General features: G+C 37.1%; 1 protein-coding gene across 2 annotated transcripts in view; it reads left to right on the top strand.

Moving 5' to 3' along the window:
- The window catches only part of LOC139952480 (scavenger receptor cysteine-rich domain-containing protein DMBT1-like), a 62,585-nt gene extending 48,633 nt beyond the window's left edge, over nt 1–13,952 (top strand). Inside the window, exons 6-11 of one of the 2 annotated variants that reach the window (XM_071951619.1) lie at nt 15–164; nt 815–991; nt 6,944–6,997; nt 8,572–8,659; nt 10,429–10,476; nt 12,456–12,594. In XM_071951619.1, the coding sequence (XP_071807720.1) occupies nt 15–164; nt 815–991; nt 6,944–6,997; nt 8,572–8,659; nt 10,429–10,456 (497 nt within the window). In that variant the 3' untranslated portion in view covers nt 10,457–10,476; nt 12,456–12,594. Of the gene's footprint in view, nt 1–14; nt 165–814; nt 992–6,943; nt 6,998–8,571; nt 8,660–10,428; nt 10,477–12,455 lie in introns of both variants that reach the window. The other variant, XM_071951618.1, reaches the window with a different exon arrangement.
- The last annotated feature ends 3,801 nt before the right edge of the window (nt 13,953–17,753 follow it).

The following is a 17,753-nucleotide window of genomic DNA, read 5'->3' as shown; positions in this document are numbered from 1 at the left end:
TCTTTCTGCACTAGAAATCACAATCGATGGCGGTGAGTCTTGGCAGAAGTACAGCATGGCGAACAAGCCAGAGCGCATGACCTTTGACCTGAAGGAAATCATCGTGCGGTTCATTATGGGAGGCACCAATGCAAATTTCAAGGGATTCATCATGACGTATCAAGGTAATTACTAAAATAGAGATTTGTCGAGACGCTTGAGGGCAGCAGACTTACCAGTAAAGCACATTGTTCCTGAGAATGTGCGCATATTCAGAGCGATGCAAGCAACGGAAGCTTACCTGTATGTCTGCTGCCACCCATCGTTCTAAAAGTTATTGGAAATGTGGGCGTGTTCAGAGTGATGTAACCAATGGAAGTCTATCTTTCTAAAAGTCATCGATTTCGAAAAATGTGTCACCAGTCACCACTGCCGTCTCTCTTTGAGACCGTCCTTTTGAGACGTCTTTGCCATCCAGGGTTGAAAAAAAAAAATAATAATAATGCTGTCAAATAAACATGACTGATAAATCAAGTACTACACCAATTGTTATAGTACACACTATTCTTAATAAAAAGGGTTCCAACGTGGTATCAAAAATAACCATAGCTGTGCCAACCTATAGTTTCCATGTTTTATGATAGGCTACTGATCAAGGCTGCCCATACAAATTGGTGGTCAATGTTTGTAAAAGACCATTAACAAACTTGCGAAGGTCCTGTTTTTAAGTTCACCAACTCGGAAGTTTTAAGTGCATGTGTTCGCACCACATCAACGGGATGGTTTTGCTCCTGATCAATCCTTTGCTCCACTACAATTCTGATTGCATTAACAGACGACACAACTTGTGATATCGCCAAGTTCCCCAATGGCACCCTGGACACCCAAGAGGGCGCTTTGTACCGACCCGGTGATATGGTGAAGGTGGTGTGCAACAAGGGCTACGAGAGTGAGTGGGTGTATTCCGCGTGTAACGAAGAGGGAGCTTGGGACAAGACGCCCGAGTGTAAAGGTAAATAATAATTGAACATTGTTCGGGGATAAAACTAAAATAATCAAACAAAAATTATCACATCAAAATATGAGTCTTGACATTAATATGCTTTGAAATTGGCACAATGTTTTACATCTACCCTTACTAGGAAGAAACGGTAAATAAATAGTAAACTTGTGGGTACAACCACGTGTTAATCTCTTTTGTTTGAGTGTTGGCTCCGAAAAGGGCCGGTGTTGTCTCGACGTTTCGAACAGTTTACTCTGCTCGTCTTCATGAGAAGCAGAGTAGACGACACCGGCTCTTCTCTAAAGTATACTCGAGGTTTGAATAAATTTAGTCTGCTTATAAATGTTTGCTGATTAATTGGGTTTTTAGAAGTTTTCGTATGAATGTGAATAAACTCTGTACTGTTTTTCAAAGAGATATCCCAGGAATTCCACAGCTTAGGCCCTTCATGTTTGACACTTTTTTTTTTTACTGTTCTACTAGCATATGGATGATGAGCATTTATTTATAGTTTGGCCGTGTCCGAAACGGCGACTTCCGCTACAGCTACGGCTAGATCGCGCGCGTCTGCTATTCTTCAACACTGGTAGACGCGCTGATCTAGACGTAGCTGTAGCCGAAGTCGTCGTTTCGGATACGGCCTTTCTTCCTATTTATCCTCACCATGCAAAGCTTCATACAATATATATCTACCCTTAAGGCCCGGTCACACAGGCTCCGATAACGAGAACGAAAACGAGAATGATAAAAATGCACGCTCGCGATTGGTTGAATTGCTCCACGCAGAATACGCCCACGCTCATTCAACCAATCGAGGGCGTGCATTTTTATCGTTATCGTTTTCGTTCTCGTTATCGGGGCCTGTGGGACCGGGCCTTTACTTGTTTAAAGTTAAGAGTCAGTTCAGGTAAATAGTTGACATACTTGCTCACGGTCAAAACATTTTTTTTTTAATACTTTGTTGGTGGAAGGGCCTTGGGGTGCAAGTAAACAAAATTGCATTTTCAATTCTATATATATCCCGTTGCCATGGTTACGGCTCATTTTGTTTTTTGGCCATTTTAGGCCAATTTTGGGGTCTGAAAAACTGGTTTTTAGCTCATATTTACAACTCCACCCAACCAAAATGCAACATTAGTTCAAAAAACCTTTTATATCACTACAAAGTATCATCCTTGGCCTTCCTTGAGATAAAAAATTATTGCTTTAAATAACACCCTTGTGCTATTTTTGCATTATGCATTACAGTATGTTTTTAGAACTTGCAAAATCAACATTTTTACCCTATTTTTGGACCCCAAAATGTCAACTTGCCAGGGGTCTCAGAAAATTTCCCTTTCGTCTGTGATTAGGGCCAACATTGGTCTTTCCATATCTGGTGTCAAAAACTTGGGCAATCGTATCCTGTTGTGACAGTACTGCCTCAAAACTAGACGTTTTTCCCCAAAACATGAAAAATGCCTTTTTAAGGGTCTTTTCACAAAATATCGAAATACGTGTCCCGGGTAAAAAAAAAAAAAGAATATTTTTCATTTTTTTGTGGATGGTAGGATGGTAGGGACTTGGGGTCCAAATAAACAACATTTACATTTCAAATCATAATATAACACGTTGCCATGGTAACAGTGCATGTGTGTTTAGGCCACTTTAGGCTGATCTAGGGGAATGAAAAACTGTTTTTTTAGTTAACTCCACCCCACCAAAAAACAAAATTATTTCATAAAACCTTTTACATCACTACAAAGTATCATCCTTGGCTTTACTTGAGACAAAAAAATTTTGCTATAAATTTCCCCCTTGTGCTATTTTTAGAACGTGCATTAGAGTATGTTTTTAGAACTTGCAAAATCAACATTTTTACCATATTTTTTGCCCTCAAAATTTCATTTTTTCAGGGGTCTCAGAATATTTTCCTTTCGGTTTTGATCAGGGCCAAAATTTGTCTTTTTTGTTTCTGGTAAGAAAAACTTGGCAAGTGTATCCTGATGTTAACAGTACTGTCTCAAAAATAGACTTTTTTCCTCAAACAGAAAAATGCATTTTGAATTGTTTCTTCTTCATATTGAATTTCTAACATTAAAAAGTAATAATTCTATCAATCTTGCAGCTTTTCCTTAGCACTAGTGGATTACCCAACATTGATCAGGAACTGTTGATGACCTTAATTTTACAATTTGCCCGGCCCAGCCCCAATCATATTTCTTGACATTGCATAAAACAATGTTTTGTGAATAGCGCCTCTTTTTGTGAAAGTGTTCGGTTGTTATTGGTGTTTTCATGTCTTCTGGGTAGAAACACTGTGTTTATTGTATCCTGTTGTGACTGATCATGCCTTAAGTATAGTAATTTTTCCAAAAACAATGCATGCTTGTTAAAAATCTGGTACTGTTTCCATGCCCTTTGAGTAATGAATACAAAGTTTTTATTTAAACATACTGGTATCCAACCAAACCATAACCAATGCTTTGCCACTGAGAGTTCTTGATTTGGCTACTTTACCTATTGTACAGGTATGATTCCCATTGCAAGTAGAATGCGATGAGCATTCTTTACAAGTTGTCTTTAATACAGGGCCTACTCTCCTTGGTCCCTGCCTGCTACCAAATGTAAAACATTTCTTAGAGATAGAGATCATAAACAATGTAGTTTCTGTGCTTGCGGCAGATGGTTTGGAGCATCCAATCATGTCCAACACAAACGTGGGAAATTAAAAAGCCCGCTTAAAAGTGTTGGAAAAGTTTGCCAAGATCTTATTAAAAACAATGATACTAACGATTTGCAAGATGAGCGTAAGAGATTATTTAAAAGGAACACATTGCCTGGGATCGGTTAAGTTGGTCTGAAATGCGTTTGTAACGGTTTGTTTTAAAATGCATGGTTAGAAAGATGTTTTTGAGTGATACTTGTGTGGATCATTATACTCTACTTTTAAAATATCTTTCTAATCATATGCATTTTTTAATAAACGTTTACAAACGCTTTTCAAATACCAACTCGACCGATCCAAGGCAACGTTTCCTTTAATGAAACAACATTGAAAGAAGTTGTAAAAACTTGCACCTGCTGAACATAAATAAGTAAGATGCATTTGCAGTGACAAAAGTCTATTCAGGCTAGTTTGATATTTTTTCCATTCATTATCTTACTAATTCATAATTATTATATATGTCTCTGAGAACGATCAACAAAAAACATTGAATTGTTTATCACGTTAAATAAACCAACTCTTTTATTGTTTGCAACAGTACAATTGAAAGGAACCCCACCATAGATGGGGGAACTGCTTACAGAAGGCCAAAGCAGGTGAATGGCCATTTAGCCCTTTAGTCCCTGCACCGCCCGAGTTTGCTGAAATCCAATTTCTCAAGAGTCTTGCAGTAAATTACTGGAATCATAGTTCAAACTTTAAAAGATAGCCATGGTTAATGTGTATGCACAATTTTTTACCCTTTCGGTAATATTTGTATAAAAGTTCTCATGGGAACAATAAATGCCTCTCGTTAAACGGCTACGGTAATTTTTGTGGCGAATATTTTTGTGCACGGATAAAATGAACACAATAGCTTTTCAAGGCTATTTCTGGCTCAATGCTCATACTGATTAAATGCGAAGGCGTTAATTTTTGACAATATCATAAATGATGAACAGTTTCCTGTTTACTAATGAGCGTTTTATTTTTCGTAAGAGCTAAATTATTTCATCATCATTAGCTTCGACAAGTCAACTGTGAAGGGAGAATTAATAACGATCTATAACAACTAGATATATTAACAAATGCGTAGACCTACTAATGACTATCGAGTTTTCTTTTGATGTTCCTTTTTTTCTACAAACACAAGCTAGCGAGGTTTCCTCGTACCGCATACAGTGTATCGCTATATGCGGCTGGGCGGTACAGCGGCTAAATGTTCAGATACTTTGGATACAGTACTTGCTCACTTTTCAGAGCCTCTTTGTTCTGATTGGGATGAAAATGTTTAGTTTGGTAGCGGGCAGGGGACCAAGAAGACTGTTATAAGGCCATGTAAAGACAAGAACAGTAAAGATTGCTCATCGCACTACTTCTCTTCTTGCAATGTGAATCATACCTGTACAACTAGGTAAAGTAGTTATGACAAAACAAGAACTCAGTGGCTTAAAGAGCATGGAAACAGTGCCATATTCTTTTAACAAGCATGCTCGTTTTTGTTTTTTTATCAATTCAAACTAAGGGATAACTTCAAAATGCATTTTTATTGTTTTTGGAAAAATTACCATTTTTGAGGCAGAAGTGTCACAACAGGATACAATAAACCAAAGTGTTTCTCCCCAGTAGACATGCAAACCATAATGATAGCCCATCAAAACAAAAAGGGAAATATTCCGAGAACCAATAAAACATTAAAGACAGTACAAACTTTCTTGATGTGCAAGGGGAATTAAAAAATGTGACTTTCAAAAAAGAGGCGCTGTTCACAAAACTGTTATTTTATTTTATGCAATGTCAAGAAATATGATTGGGCCAGGGCCGGGGTGGGGCAAATTATAAGATTTAGGTCATCAACAAGTCCTGATCAATGTTTGGTAATGCACTAAACTTACAAAGCGCTTATAAAAAGCTGCCTGATTGATGGAATTATAGCTAACTTCTTCATGTTATAAATTCAAAATGAAGCAAATATTTCAAAATGCATTTCTCTAGTTTTCGGGGAAAAGGGTCTATTTTTGAGACAGTTCTGTTACATCAGGATACAATTGCCCAAGTTTTTCTTACCATAAACAAAAAGACAAATTATGGCCCTGATCAAAACCGAAAGGAAAATATTCTGAGACCCCTGAAAAAAATGGAATTTTGAGGGCAAAAAATATGGTAAAAATGTTGATTTTGCAAGTTCTAAAAACATACTGTAATGCACGTTCTTAAAATAGCACAAGGGGGAAATTTATAGCAATATTGTTTTGTCTCAAGTAAAGCCAGGGATGATACTTTGTAGTGATGGTTTTATGAAATAATTTTGTTTTTTGGTGGGGAGGAGTTGTAAATATTAACTTAAAAAAACAGTTTTTCATTCCCCCAATATCGGCCCAAAGTGGCATAAACACAAATGAACTGTTACCATGGCAACGTGTTATATTATGATTTGAAATGTTAATGTTGTTTATTTGCACCCCAAGTCCCTACCATCCACAAAGTATAGGAAAAATATTCCTTTTCTTTTACCATGGACACGTATTTCGATATTATGTGAAAAGACCCTTAAAAAGGCATTTTTCATGTTTTTGGGAAAACAGTCTAGTTTTGAGGCTGTGCTGGCCCAACAGGATACAATTGCCCAAGTTTTTGACACCAGATATGGAAAGACCAATGTTGGCCCTAATCACAGACGAAAGGAACATTTTCTGAGACCCCTGGCAAGTTGACATTTTGGGGTCCAAAAATAGGGTAAAAATGTCGATTTTGCAAGTTCTAAAAACATACTGTAATGCATGATGCAAAAATAGCACAAGGGTGATATTTAAAGCAATAATTTTTTTTTCTCAAGGAAGGCCAAGGATGATACTTTGTAGTGATATAAAAGGTTTTTTTAATTAATATTGCATTTTGGTGGGGTGGAGTTGTAAATATGAGCTAAAAACCAGTTTTTCAGACCCCCAAATCGACCTAAAATGGCAAAAAATTAAAATGAGCCGTAACCATGGCAACGGGCTATATATAGAATTGAAAATGCAATTTTGTTTACTTGCACCCCAAGGCCCTTCCACCCACAAAGTATAAAAAAAATCATTTTTTGACCGTGAGCAACTATGTCAACTATTTACCTGAACTGACTCTTAAGAGCTCTATTATACTCTCATAACGGCTACTCTTTAATGTACGTTTTCAGAGATGGACTTTAACAGTATCTAACATTTTTTTAACCCGGTTCGTTCTAGCTAATATTTACAGCGAATTAATTAAAATGATTTTGTCTCTCTTTGCAGAATCCCCACCACCAGGTCGTTCGCTTATATTTACATCTACTTACCTGTTCATGAGTAAGTGTTCTACATTTCATTATTAAAATTATAAAACAAATGTTTTTGAATGGGTCATTTGCTTCCCTTTGTAACCATCGTTAGAGGCAGTGGACACTATTGGTAATTGTCAAAGACTAGCCTTCACAGTTGGTGTATCTCAACATATGCATAAAATAACAAACCTGTGAAAATTTGAGCTCAATCGGTCATCGAACTTGCAAGATAATAATGAAAGAAAAAAACACCCTTGTCATACGAAGTTGTGTGCGTTTAGATGGTCGATTTCGAGACCTCAAGTTCTAAATCTGAGGTCTCGAAATCAAATTCGTGAAAAATTACTTCTTTCTCAAAAACTACGGCACTTCAGAGGGAGCCGTTTCTCACAATGTTTTATACCATCAATCTATCCCCATTACTTGTCACCAAGAAAGGTTTAATGCTAATAATTATTTTGAGAAATTACCAATAGTATCCACTGCCTTTAAAGGCACTGGATACTATTGGTAATTACTCAAAATAATTCGTAGCATAAAACCTTACTTGGTAACAAGCACTGGAGAGCTGTTGATAGTATAACACATTGTGAGAAACAGCTCCCTCTGAAGTAACGTAGTTTTCGAGAAAGAAGTAATTTTCCACTTAAATATTTGAATTTGATGATGAGACCTCATACTTAGATTTTGAGGTCCCGAAATCGAGCGTCTGAATGGGCTTTTTTCTTGCATTATTATCTCGCAACTTTGACGACCAATGGAGCTCAAACTGTCACATGTTTGTTATTTTATGCGTATGTTGAGATACACCAAGTGAGAAGACTGATCTTTGACAACTACCAAATGTGTCCAGTGTCTTTAAAAACAGTTTCGACGTATATACCGCACATAGATCCTTGTCGATTGGTGGAGCAAACGTCACGTGCCATAGTTTGTCATACTCAATAGGACTAGGTTAGGGTACACGCACCAAGGCTTGACCCATGCATAAGTATTGCCCTTTATTTGTTTGTTTATATTGCTGGATACTGGCTATAACTGTCACTGTTAATATAATAAAACACAAGTTATGTACTTTATCATGTGAGGGTACTACCGTTTACGTTAGTGCCCTGTTCATAGGGCCAATAACACCCCTATTAATGTTTCTCAGCTCCCCTGGGAGTATACAACCTGGGCAACAGTTTAAATCGCTCCAAAGGCTTTTTCATTCACAATATCAACCTCTATCCTCGCAGGTACCCATTTATACCTCTGGGTAAAGAGAAGGTGTCTTGCTCAATGATTCAAACCCACACTCTGGTGACTTAGCACCAAAACTTGAAATTACTGCAGCAATGCGTGACATTCTGCATTGATTCGAGACCTCAAATTCTAAATCTGAAGTCTCGAAATCAAATTCGTGAAAATTACTTCTTTCTCGAAAACTACTTCACTTCAAAAGGAGCCGTTTCTCACAAAGTTTTATACTATCAACCTCTCCCCATTATGATAATAATTTCTTTGAGTAATTACCAATAGTGTCCACTGCCTTTAAAGTCAAATGCAAGAATTGTTGAGTTTAAAAGTATGATTTTCTTGTTACTTTGCCGTCTTTAGTGTTAGCCGTCATGGGTTCGCTAGGAATTATATTCTTCATGATCATATGTGGAGTCATCTGCGTAGGACGGAAAAAGAAAAAGGAAGGGTAAGAATATTTGTGTAAATTTATTGTCTTCTTTTCTTTCTTCTTGGCGTTTTACGATCATACCCAACTTTGTTTAAATCATTACGACAATTTACTTTGTGAAATATAAAAGGGGACTTAAAAATGCTAAAGTAGGGTAGATCCAGGACTGATCAAAAAACACATTTTTTTTCTTCCTCTCTGTTATACATTTTGAGTCAAGAAGAAGTTGAACGAGGTTTACGATTTAAAAACAGAATATCAACTGACACTCAAAACCCCAGTGAAGCATATACTGAACTAGCATTCTTTCCTGCTTATCTGAAAAAATAATTACTTCGAAGAGAAGTTTTGCCCGTTTTATTGAAAGCACTTATGTTTGTAGCTGTCCATGGAATGTTTATGCTTGACTGAAACTAAAAATCTGTGAGTAGGTCGCAAAGTGTATAAAAAAGTCATACATGTTTTTTTGTCAAGTACTCCGTGGACAGCGTGCAAAATGAGTATAATCCTCCTAGGGATGATCAATTTCATCCATTCCTTTTTTTTCTAATAAGTGGGAGAGAGTGCTTGTTAAATATATTTTTCACTTAATTTTTGAGTGTGATTTGTTTGTTTTGAAAAACATCACCAATCCCGGTCAACTTCTTTGTGACTCACCCTGTATGATGATAGACTGAATGCAACTCTGTGATCAATAGAGGGCCTATTACTGTGTGATTAACGTGTGTTTGTCCTATCCATTTGTCGCAAACGGTTTCCCTTCGCTTCCAGTGGCGTACAGAGAATGTGGTGCAGGGAAAACGTAGTCGGACAGGGGGTAAATCAAATTCTCTAAAATTTGTTGTCTTTTTTTTTATCACATAAAATATTTTTTAGTTTTTTTGTTTTTGACAACACCACAATAAGTTTTCCGGATGTGCGGGCACCAAAGCTGTATGCCACCGTCCTTGGTCACCCAAACTGTACGCCCCTGTGGATTGCAATGTATATACGGCCATTTTTGTTTTCTTCACACACACACTATACACTGAATTATTTAAACGATTGCAAAAGACCATGTAACCCTTACTGACCAAAGATGTGACCTGGTACATTCAAGGTCTTTTCCTGGCAGGCGATATACCACACTGGAACTTTCACATTGTTTCAAACTTTGTACATCAAGCCAAGAGTTTAAAAGTAAAAGCTGTTACAAGGTTTTAGATGTGCCTTCTTTCGACGCATCAAAAGTCGCAACGATCAAGTCTAAGTCTCAACGTGTTTCTTATTTGGGGACTTTGAGACGCTAGGTGGCAGCAGACTTACCAGGTAAACTTATCCAGGTAATGTGCGCATGCTCAGAACAGGGTAAACAATGGAAATTTACCCTGTTAGTCTGCTGCCACCTATCGTTCCAAAGTCTCACATTGGGCTTTGTACAAATCGTGCCTGCTACAGGAAGTCCATGCTCCGTGGTTCTTTTTGTAACCATTGTGATGTACAGGTTACATGGTCTATTTATGACGCAATTGCAAACATGGCTGCCACCTCACGCTGTGTAGACCGAATCCGATTTGACGGCTTCGGCTGTGGCTACTGGCTTATTGCAAAAGTATCTTCGTCAACGTTGTGTATGTAGCCATAGCCAGAAGCCTCTTCAGTCGGAAACGGACTTAATCTTTCTTTTGTTTTCCTTTTCGCAGTTTCATGCTGTCGTTTATAAAGCAAGAGAGTTATTAAAAAAAAAATGAATGTGTTCGAAGTTTTCTTGATGTGTTCTTTTGCCTTTTGCAATCAATCGTGTACAGGGAAAACACCGGGCCTGAGTATGTGTGAAGTGCAGACGATGTTTAACGGTAAACCACATAGATTCACAATTAATTTGTGGGTTCGTTGATATTGTTCATATCAGGCTAACCCCAGCATAAATACCCCCCTCTGTTGTCGTTTTTTAGAAATGCTTATTTAATTATAACAGATGTCCGCACAACGGTCCGAAGCGAGGAGATGTAGCACTGTGAATTCATCTATTACTGGTGGTGGGCTACGCTTTTTCTTTTTTCTTCTTCCCGAGTTAGATGCAATACTATGAAGTAGATTTTACATTAACTGGCTGATTGATTTGTAGACTATATATACACCCTTTTGCAGAAGAAAACACCAAACCAAACCATACTTTAATTTGTTTAGTACACCTATATCTTGTTGATGCTCAGTGCTAGTCATAGTAATATTCACACCTTTTTTCAGTCAACGTCGCCTAGTAAACTTATCGAAACATAAGCCCCACCTCTCCACACGACTGCATGATAATAATTTGAATACATGAGTTTTCTGAATAGGACATGTTATGGTTTTGTCTTATTACACATGAAGTCAATCTCCGAGTTTGATCCCTTCATTTTTTTTCTTGACTACTGACAGATTCTACACAAGGAACATCTCAATCAATAATATTACATTTCCAAGTCTTTTTTGTTGTTGCTACTTCGGATATTTCCAGGAACGGTTTTGGGGTTCAGGCTGGAGGATTTTGCCCTGTCACGACACTGCATGAAGAATCATTATTTTACACTGCATGCTTAATCATCCACATGCTGTTAATCAACGCTATAATTTGTCTTCCTTTTTTTTCATTCTTTACTAATGTTGAATTTCGTTCAAGTTCATCAGTAGCGGCAAGCCTTGTTAATTTCCCTTAAACCCAACAAAAGTACGCTGTTTAATCGTGGTACTGTGACACCCTCTACGACGACGAAGGGGCAGTGGTCGCAGGAAAACTGCAACCATGCATGAAGATAATGTTTTTACTTTGTGTTTATGCATTCACACAGACTAATGAGTTACTAATGTTATTATTCTTACGACACAATGAATGAAAACAACTGTTTGCTACAACAACAGACTAGACTTACAGCTGGATGCGCATGATTTGAAATGTTTTCAAAGTGCAGAAACTAACCGGATGAGAAGTGCTATAGAGTCGCTTGCTTTTTACTCCTTATTGATGTAACACAATAAGCCTTTAGCCAACACAAACACATTGCTTATTGCTGTCGACAACTGTATCTAAAATCGCTTCTTTAGCAGCCCCCAAACTAACACTAAACATGCTACTGCTTTTTCTAGTGAAATGAATCAATGATTGGGAACGTTGAGGCGGTAGGTGGCAGCAAACAAGTTTCCCAACGTTTACATAGGCCCTTTTCGAAAACACGGCATATGCTTTGGATTCGGCTCAGGCTAGCTTGGCCTCGCGTTTGTTTTACAATCATTGCGCGTTCAGACGAGAGGACGGAGCGTGCAGCCGAATCCAAAGCCGAAGCCGTGGTTTCGAAAAGGGCCATAGACCTTTTCGCAAATACACGGTGTACGTGTGCACGCGTTTCCCAAAGAGCCAAAGTGCGTGCTGGTCTACTAGCTAATAGTTAATTTTGATCTCTAGCTAGACCAGCATGCACCTCATTCAACAGTTAACGCTTGCGCAATGGGTTATTGCGATACGGTCTATGTCCAGGGATCGACTTTCACAAAGCACTAAGATTCAACTTATGATGAGTTGTCAATATCGCCATAGTGATTTTTTATGTGACACCACACTTTGCTTAATTGGTACACACTCAAAGGCAATCTTATGACTGTGTGAAAAATTGATTCGAATGTCTGCTGCCACCTAGCGTCCTCGAATGCCCTTTTAACAGTATTTTAAAATTGGAAACAAGTTGAAACGAAAACGATTTTCACATGACTCTCACTCCAAAGATATAGAAACACCATAAAGGAACCTTGATGTTTGGTACTTTGATTTGATTGACCTATGGATTGTATTTTGCAGGTATACGGGTATCTCTAGGCAGGAGTCGGCCGAGCCTACCAAAGCAGCGAATGAGTACCATGTTGAAATGCACGGTGGCTCAGACATTGACATGCAGAACGCTAGGGGAGAAGAAGGCCAAGGTATCCCTCTAGCGTCCGAAGCAATGGACGAGTAAACCGTCATCATACAGAAAGGTCACGGTCTGCTGGGAATCGTCTTTCTTATATCCACCGCAAGAGGGGGCTATATACAACATCGATGTCGACGCCGTCTTGTTTGCTTTGTCTCGACTTTCATCGCCAATGGGGGTATCGCTATCCAAGTCAAAATATTTTTGTTAAAAAAGGATGTAATATTCCGTTTGTTTTCATTCCTATTTTGCTTGGTCGACTTACATTTCCACAAAGAGTTTTTAATGATTGACCCGTTGGCGACCCAAGAAGCGCCCTCTTGCGACGGTATTTAAACCAGTGCTGCAGCGCCTTCGTGTGAGTTCCAAAGAACAACGTACAACAAGAAAATGTGTGGCCTCGATGTTTACTGATTGTTTTTAAACTGAAATGCAGATGCTAAATTAGATTTCATACACTGTGTTTTGATCGCTTATTCATCAACAGAAGGGTTATGCACAAAAAGTAAAACTTCTGTGATTTTAATAAATTAGCATTTTTAAAAATGTATAGCAGTAAACGATTTTAGAGCTTTTGCGGATTGATAGCAGATAGTAGCATCGCTGACGTCATCCAAGTTACGACGACATTTTCAAAATGTTTACGCATTTTTTTCTTGCAACATCTTGGTCAATACTACGAACTACTGCGTACGTATAAGCAAGTAAAACATGGTGTGAATTCACAAAGCTTTGTGCTTAAAATGGCCTAGCTTAACAGTTAAAAGACAATGACAGAAAGGTTGTCATCGTAATCCCAAAATAGAAAGTTTCACTGGTATTTTTCTAAGAAAAACATACAATCAATAGTTTAGATTTTACATATCTTTGGCTACTTTCAATGCCCACTTATCATTGTAAACTTTGCCATGTCTTTGCCACCTTTCGAGCTTATTAGAAACATGTTAGGGTAGAAAGTGATATTTGCCTTTTAGAACTTTTTCCCCCAAAAATATGTATTTGACGCGCTTTGAGACAAAATTTTAACCTTACAAAATTTATGTTAATATTGTAAAATAAGTACTTTTTAAACAAATTATTTAGAAAAAAATGTGTTTATATTACGTAAAATTATGATTCAATTTTCTGTATAATGTAAACTTAGCTAACTAGATCTTTTTAATGCGTTTCATTAATTAAATTCTTGCTTAAAACTTTAAATACAATAATTTATATTTTACCTCAGTATTTTTTGTATTCTCTCCCAAAACACAGAAAATCGGTTCACATCTTTGACAAAAAAGGCCTTTTGAACATCAGTAGAGGTAGTTAAACATTAAGCAAAGTTTTGTTATGGTGCTCCTTTTTGTACAAAAATATCTAAAATCGAAAAAAAAAAAAAGAAATAGTGAGTGTAAGTGAGTTCAATTGGAGTACATTTAGAATATGTATAGATGGGAAATTGCTTTCATATGTTGTAAACAATGGGAGACTTTGGAACGCTAGGTGGCAGCAGACTTACAAGGTAAATTTACATTGCTTACGTAGTTCTGAGCGTGCGCACATTACTGAGAACAATGTTTTTTACCAGGTTAGTCTGCTGCCACCACGCGTCCCAAAAGTCCCCCATTACAAAAACTCCTGGGTCAGATTTGACCCGGATCCAGATCCCGTGGGGCTGACCCGTACCTGGGTCAATATGAGGTATCTGTGTCTAAATGACCCATAAATGGGTGGGTCAAAGTGACATAGAATCCAACGTAAACATCATATTGTTCAAAACAATTTCAGAGTCACCTGGACCCGGAAATGAGTCAGTCACGAGTGGAACCCGGAATCTGAGTAAATTCTTACCCCTGAGTTTGGTTGACGATTGGACAATCTTCTTGTTTAGTTCCGTACAAATATCGAGGTAGACCTAATTATCTATGTGTTTCTTTACAAAAACATCACACAAAACAAAAAATATATAACTCAAAATTGCTACAGCTTTACAGTTTCAGCTATAAGCATTACAATTGGTCAGACTAGCTTTCAGTTTGTTTTTACATACAGGATAATTATTTAATAGTGGATTAAAATATTGCTCAGTCGCAGTTAAACCATAGAAATTCGCAGTTTAGTAAAAGATAATCGCTCAAACTAAGCCATATGCTTTAAGTAATAGTTTTTGTGGTCTGTAACTACTACTTGAAAGTCGTAGCAAAGTAGCATATTTTAAGCAAGTCTATAGAGTTATAGTTTAACTTTTGTATGCATGAACCTTACATTTGCACGAAACAGCCGTAACAAGCTTTCAGTTTATCTATAATTGTTATATAAAGTAATGATATTCTATGTTAAACGTTAACGTAAACGTTATTACGAAAAATCGTGGTCTGTATAATTAAAATGTATATTAGGAATTAAGTTTAAGGAAAATTATTGAAGTACTTATGATGTATATACTGCAATCTTATGTGTAATCAATTGGAATTTAATGCTAGAAATATGTTAGTCCGGTCTTGTTTAAATGAAGATGTATTGTACAATTTAACTTCTTTACACGAGCTAAAAAACTTGTGAAGATTTTACTCAGAAATGTTCGTATAGTATTTGAAAAATTCAAGTGGTTGTAAATGTGTTTCCGTTAGCAAGTGTGACATACCCGCTGGTTGCAAAAACTGTAACCGTAATTTACGAATGATTCCATTAACGTTGTGCATCTCACACATGCCTACCCGTAAAATTTGCGGAACCAGTTTCACAAAGAGTTAAGACTAGTCTTATGTCGAGTAGGACACGTTCGTTTTTATTTTTGGATTTATTTTTGGATTATTACAAATTCATTCAGGAAAGATTTCCCCTTTTTTCAGGTAATTTTGTTACGGCTCATTAAATGAACTTCTGTCTAGCCCCGTCGAGTTTTAGACATGAAACCCATAGATAACGTGTATAGGCGGTTAAGCAAATTGTGTATTAAATAATTTGAGAAAGAAATACTGACAGGGAAGTTGGGAAATGTAAAAAGTAGTAGTTTTTGAAGATTGTAAATAAGAAGTGTCGCATAATGCGATTTGCAGAAAACATTATTTTGTTTTCAAGAGGAGACAAACCTAAATTGAAAAACCAGCAAAGAAAAATTATTGTTTTGTATTTTTAAATCCCCCTTTTATGGTATTTTTTGACAAAATTTAAGACCGAAAATGCATAGCATTTTTAAAAGGTTTTGTGGGAGAAAAAAAAATATTTTTTTTGTATTGCGGTCAATGCTACGGTAGCCCAGAAGAGACAAACAAATCGCAAATAACTGCGTATATACACGCCACAAATTTGCAACATTGCTATTATCTTTTGTGCAGTTTACGATGTTTCTTCGGTTCCCGTACGATACACTGCCCTTAAATGAAACGGCAATACGTCATAAGTTGCAAATTTTATTTGGTAAGGTTCAGATAATATTTAAGGCAAATGGTGTATTAAAAAAATCAGATTCTAACTTAGTGGTTAAAAACTCACTTTTATATCATAACTCATGTTTACAGCATTTCAACGGTTTCACAATGGTTCAGTAAAACGGTGTTTTGGTTTATAAAGTCAGTTTATGATTAGTAACATACCGGTCATCATACAGACTGAGTACTGTTTGAATAACCAGGGCCCAATTTCATAGAGCTGCTAAGCACAAAAAATTGCTTTGCATGAAACGTTTGCCTAGATAAAAACAAAGGATTACCAACCAAATTTTCACGTGATTTTTCAGGGTAAGCAAACAACAGCTGAACACCTGTAACAAGCAATATGCAACAAATGGAAATTTGGTTGGTAATCCCGTTTTTATTAAGGAAGAAATTTCACGCTAAGCAAACTTGTGTGAGCAGCTCTATGAAATTGTGTCCAGTTGTTGATATGTTATTTGTTACTGTACAGTAGACTTCAAGGTAATTCTTATCACGCAATGACATTGGCACTGTTTGTATACTCACCCCAGTAATGCACTGTTGTAAACGTAGACAATTGGCCTTCGGTGCCTTATGATTGCATTCATTTGTTTTCTTCAACAACATAACAAAAAACATTTCTTCTTGTTTACACGGGTTTGTTTGAACAATGCTGCTGTGAGTTCGTGTTCAGTCTGGCCCAGTTCTGTCCCACTGACTTAAAGGAACACGTTGCCTTGGATCGGTCGAGTTGGTCTTTGAAAAGCGTATGTAACCGTTTGTTATAAAATGCATATGGTTAGAAAGATGTTTTAAAAGTAGAATATAATGATCCACACAAGTATCACTCGAAATTGCGTGGTTTTCCACTTACCTCGTCGACAAACACCGTCGGCCATTTATGGGAGTCAAATTTTTGACCCCCATTAATGGCCGACCGTGTTTGTTCGCAAAGTAAAATAAAAACCACGCAATTTCGAGGCAAATGTGTGTGAATCATTGTATTCTACTTTTTAAACATCTTTCTAACCATATGCATTTTATAACAAACGGTTACAAACGCTTTTGAAAGACCAACTCGACCGATCCAAGGCAACGTGTTCCTTTAATCAGTCCAATCAAATTGCTCGGTAGATAGCCAGTACAAGATGGCCATGCTTAGTCGTTGTGTTGATTAACCAATGATAACGCGCAGATGTGCACCAATCAACCAATAGAGCAGCTCGTTTTTGCTCAGTGTGTAGCGGAACCAAACCTTTATTGATCGCATTGTTTCATTGGTTAGTTAACTTAGATGTTGTGACTATAGGGTACGAACAAACCCCCCCTTCACAGCAACAATCAACCAATAGAACGGTTCGTACTATTAGGTTGTCAAAACAAACCCATCCAACCAATAAAATGGCTCGTACTATGTTGTCCACCAACAAATCAATCTAACTATTTGAATGGTTCGTACTATATATGTTGTCCAAAAAAAACCATCCAACCAATAGAATGGTTCATACTGGCCAGACTGTACTGCATCTGTGCACTGTATTTTTATGGTCATTTTTGGAAGTGACTTTTGAAGTAATGTTTGTGTGCATTGATGTCACATTTTTTGTCAATCTTCGCTGGAAATAAAAATTAAGTTTCAGAAAATTCAACACGGTTATTTTAGCTCGTTCCTTTAATATGTCATTTGTTGCAGGTAACAAAAATCTCCTTGGAAGATAGATGTTGGTTAAACATCATGTTTTCATATTCCCGGTTCACTTTTAGTGCATGTTAACAGGTGAAAACTCA

The sequence above is a fragment of the Asterias amurensis genome, chromosome 20 (genome assembly GCF_032118995.1).
Source record: "Asterias amurensis chromosome 20, ASM3211899v1".
In the NCBI taxonomy this organism is placed as follows: domain Eukaryota; kingdom Metazoa; phylum Echinodermata; class Asteroidea; order Forcipulatida; family Asteriidae; genus Asterias; species Asterias amurensis.
This window is presented reverse-complemented; position numbering and strand designations above follow the sequence as displayed.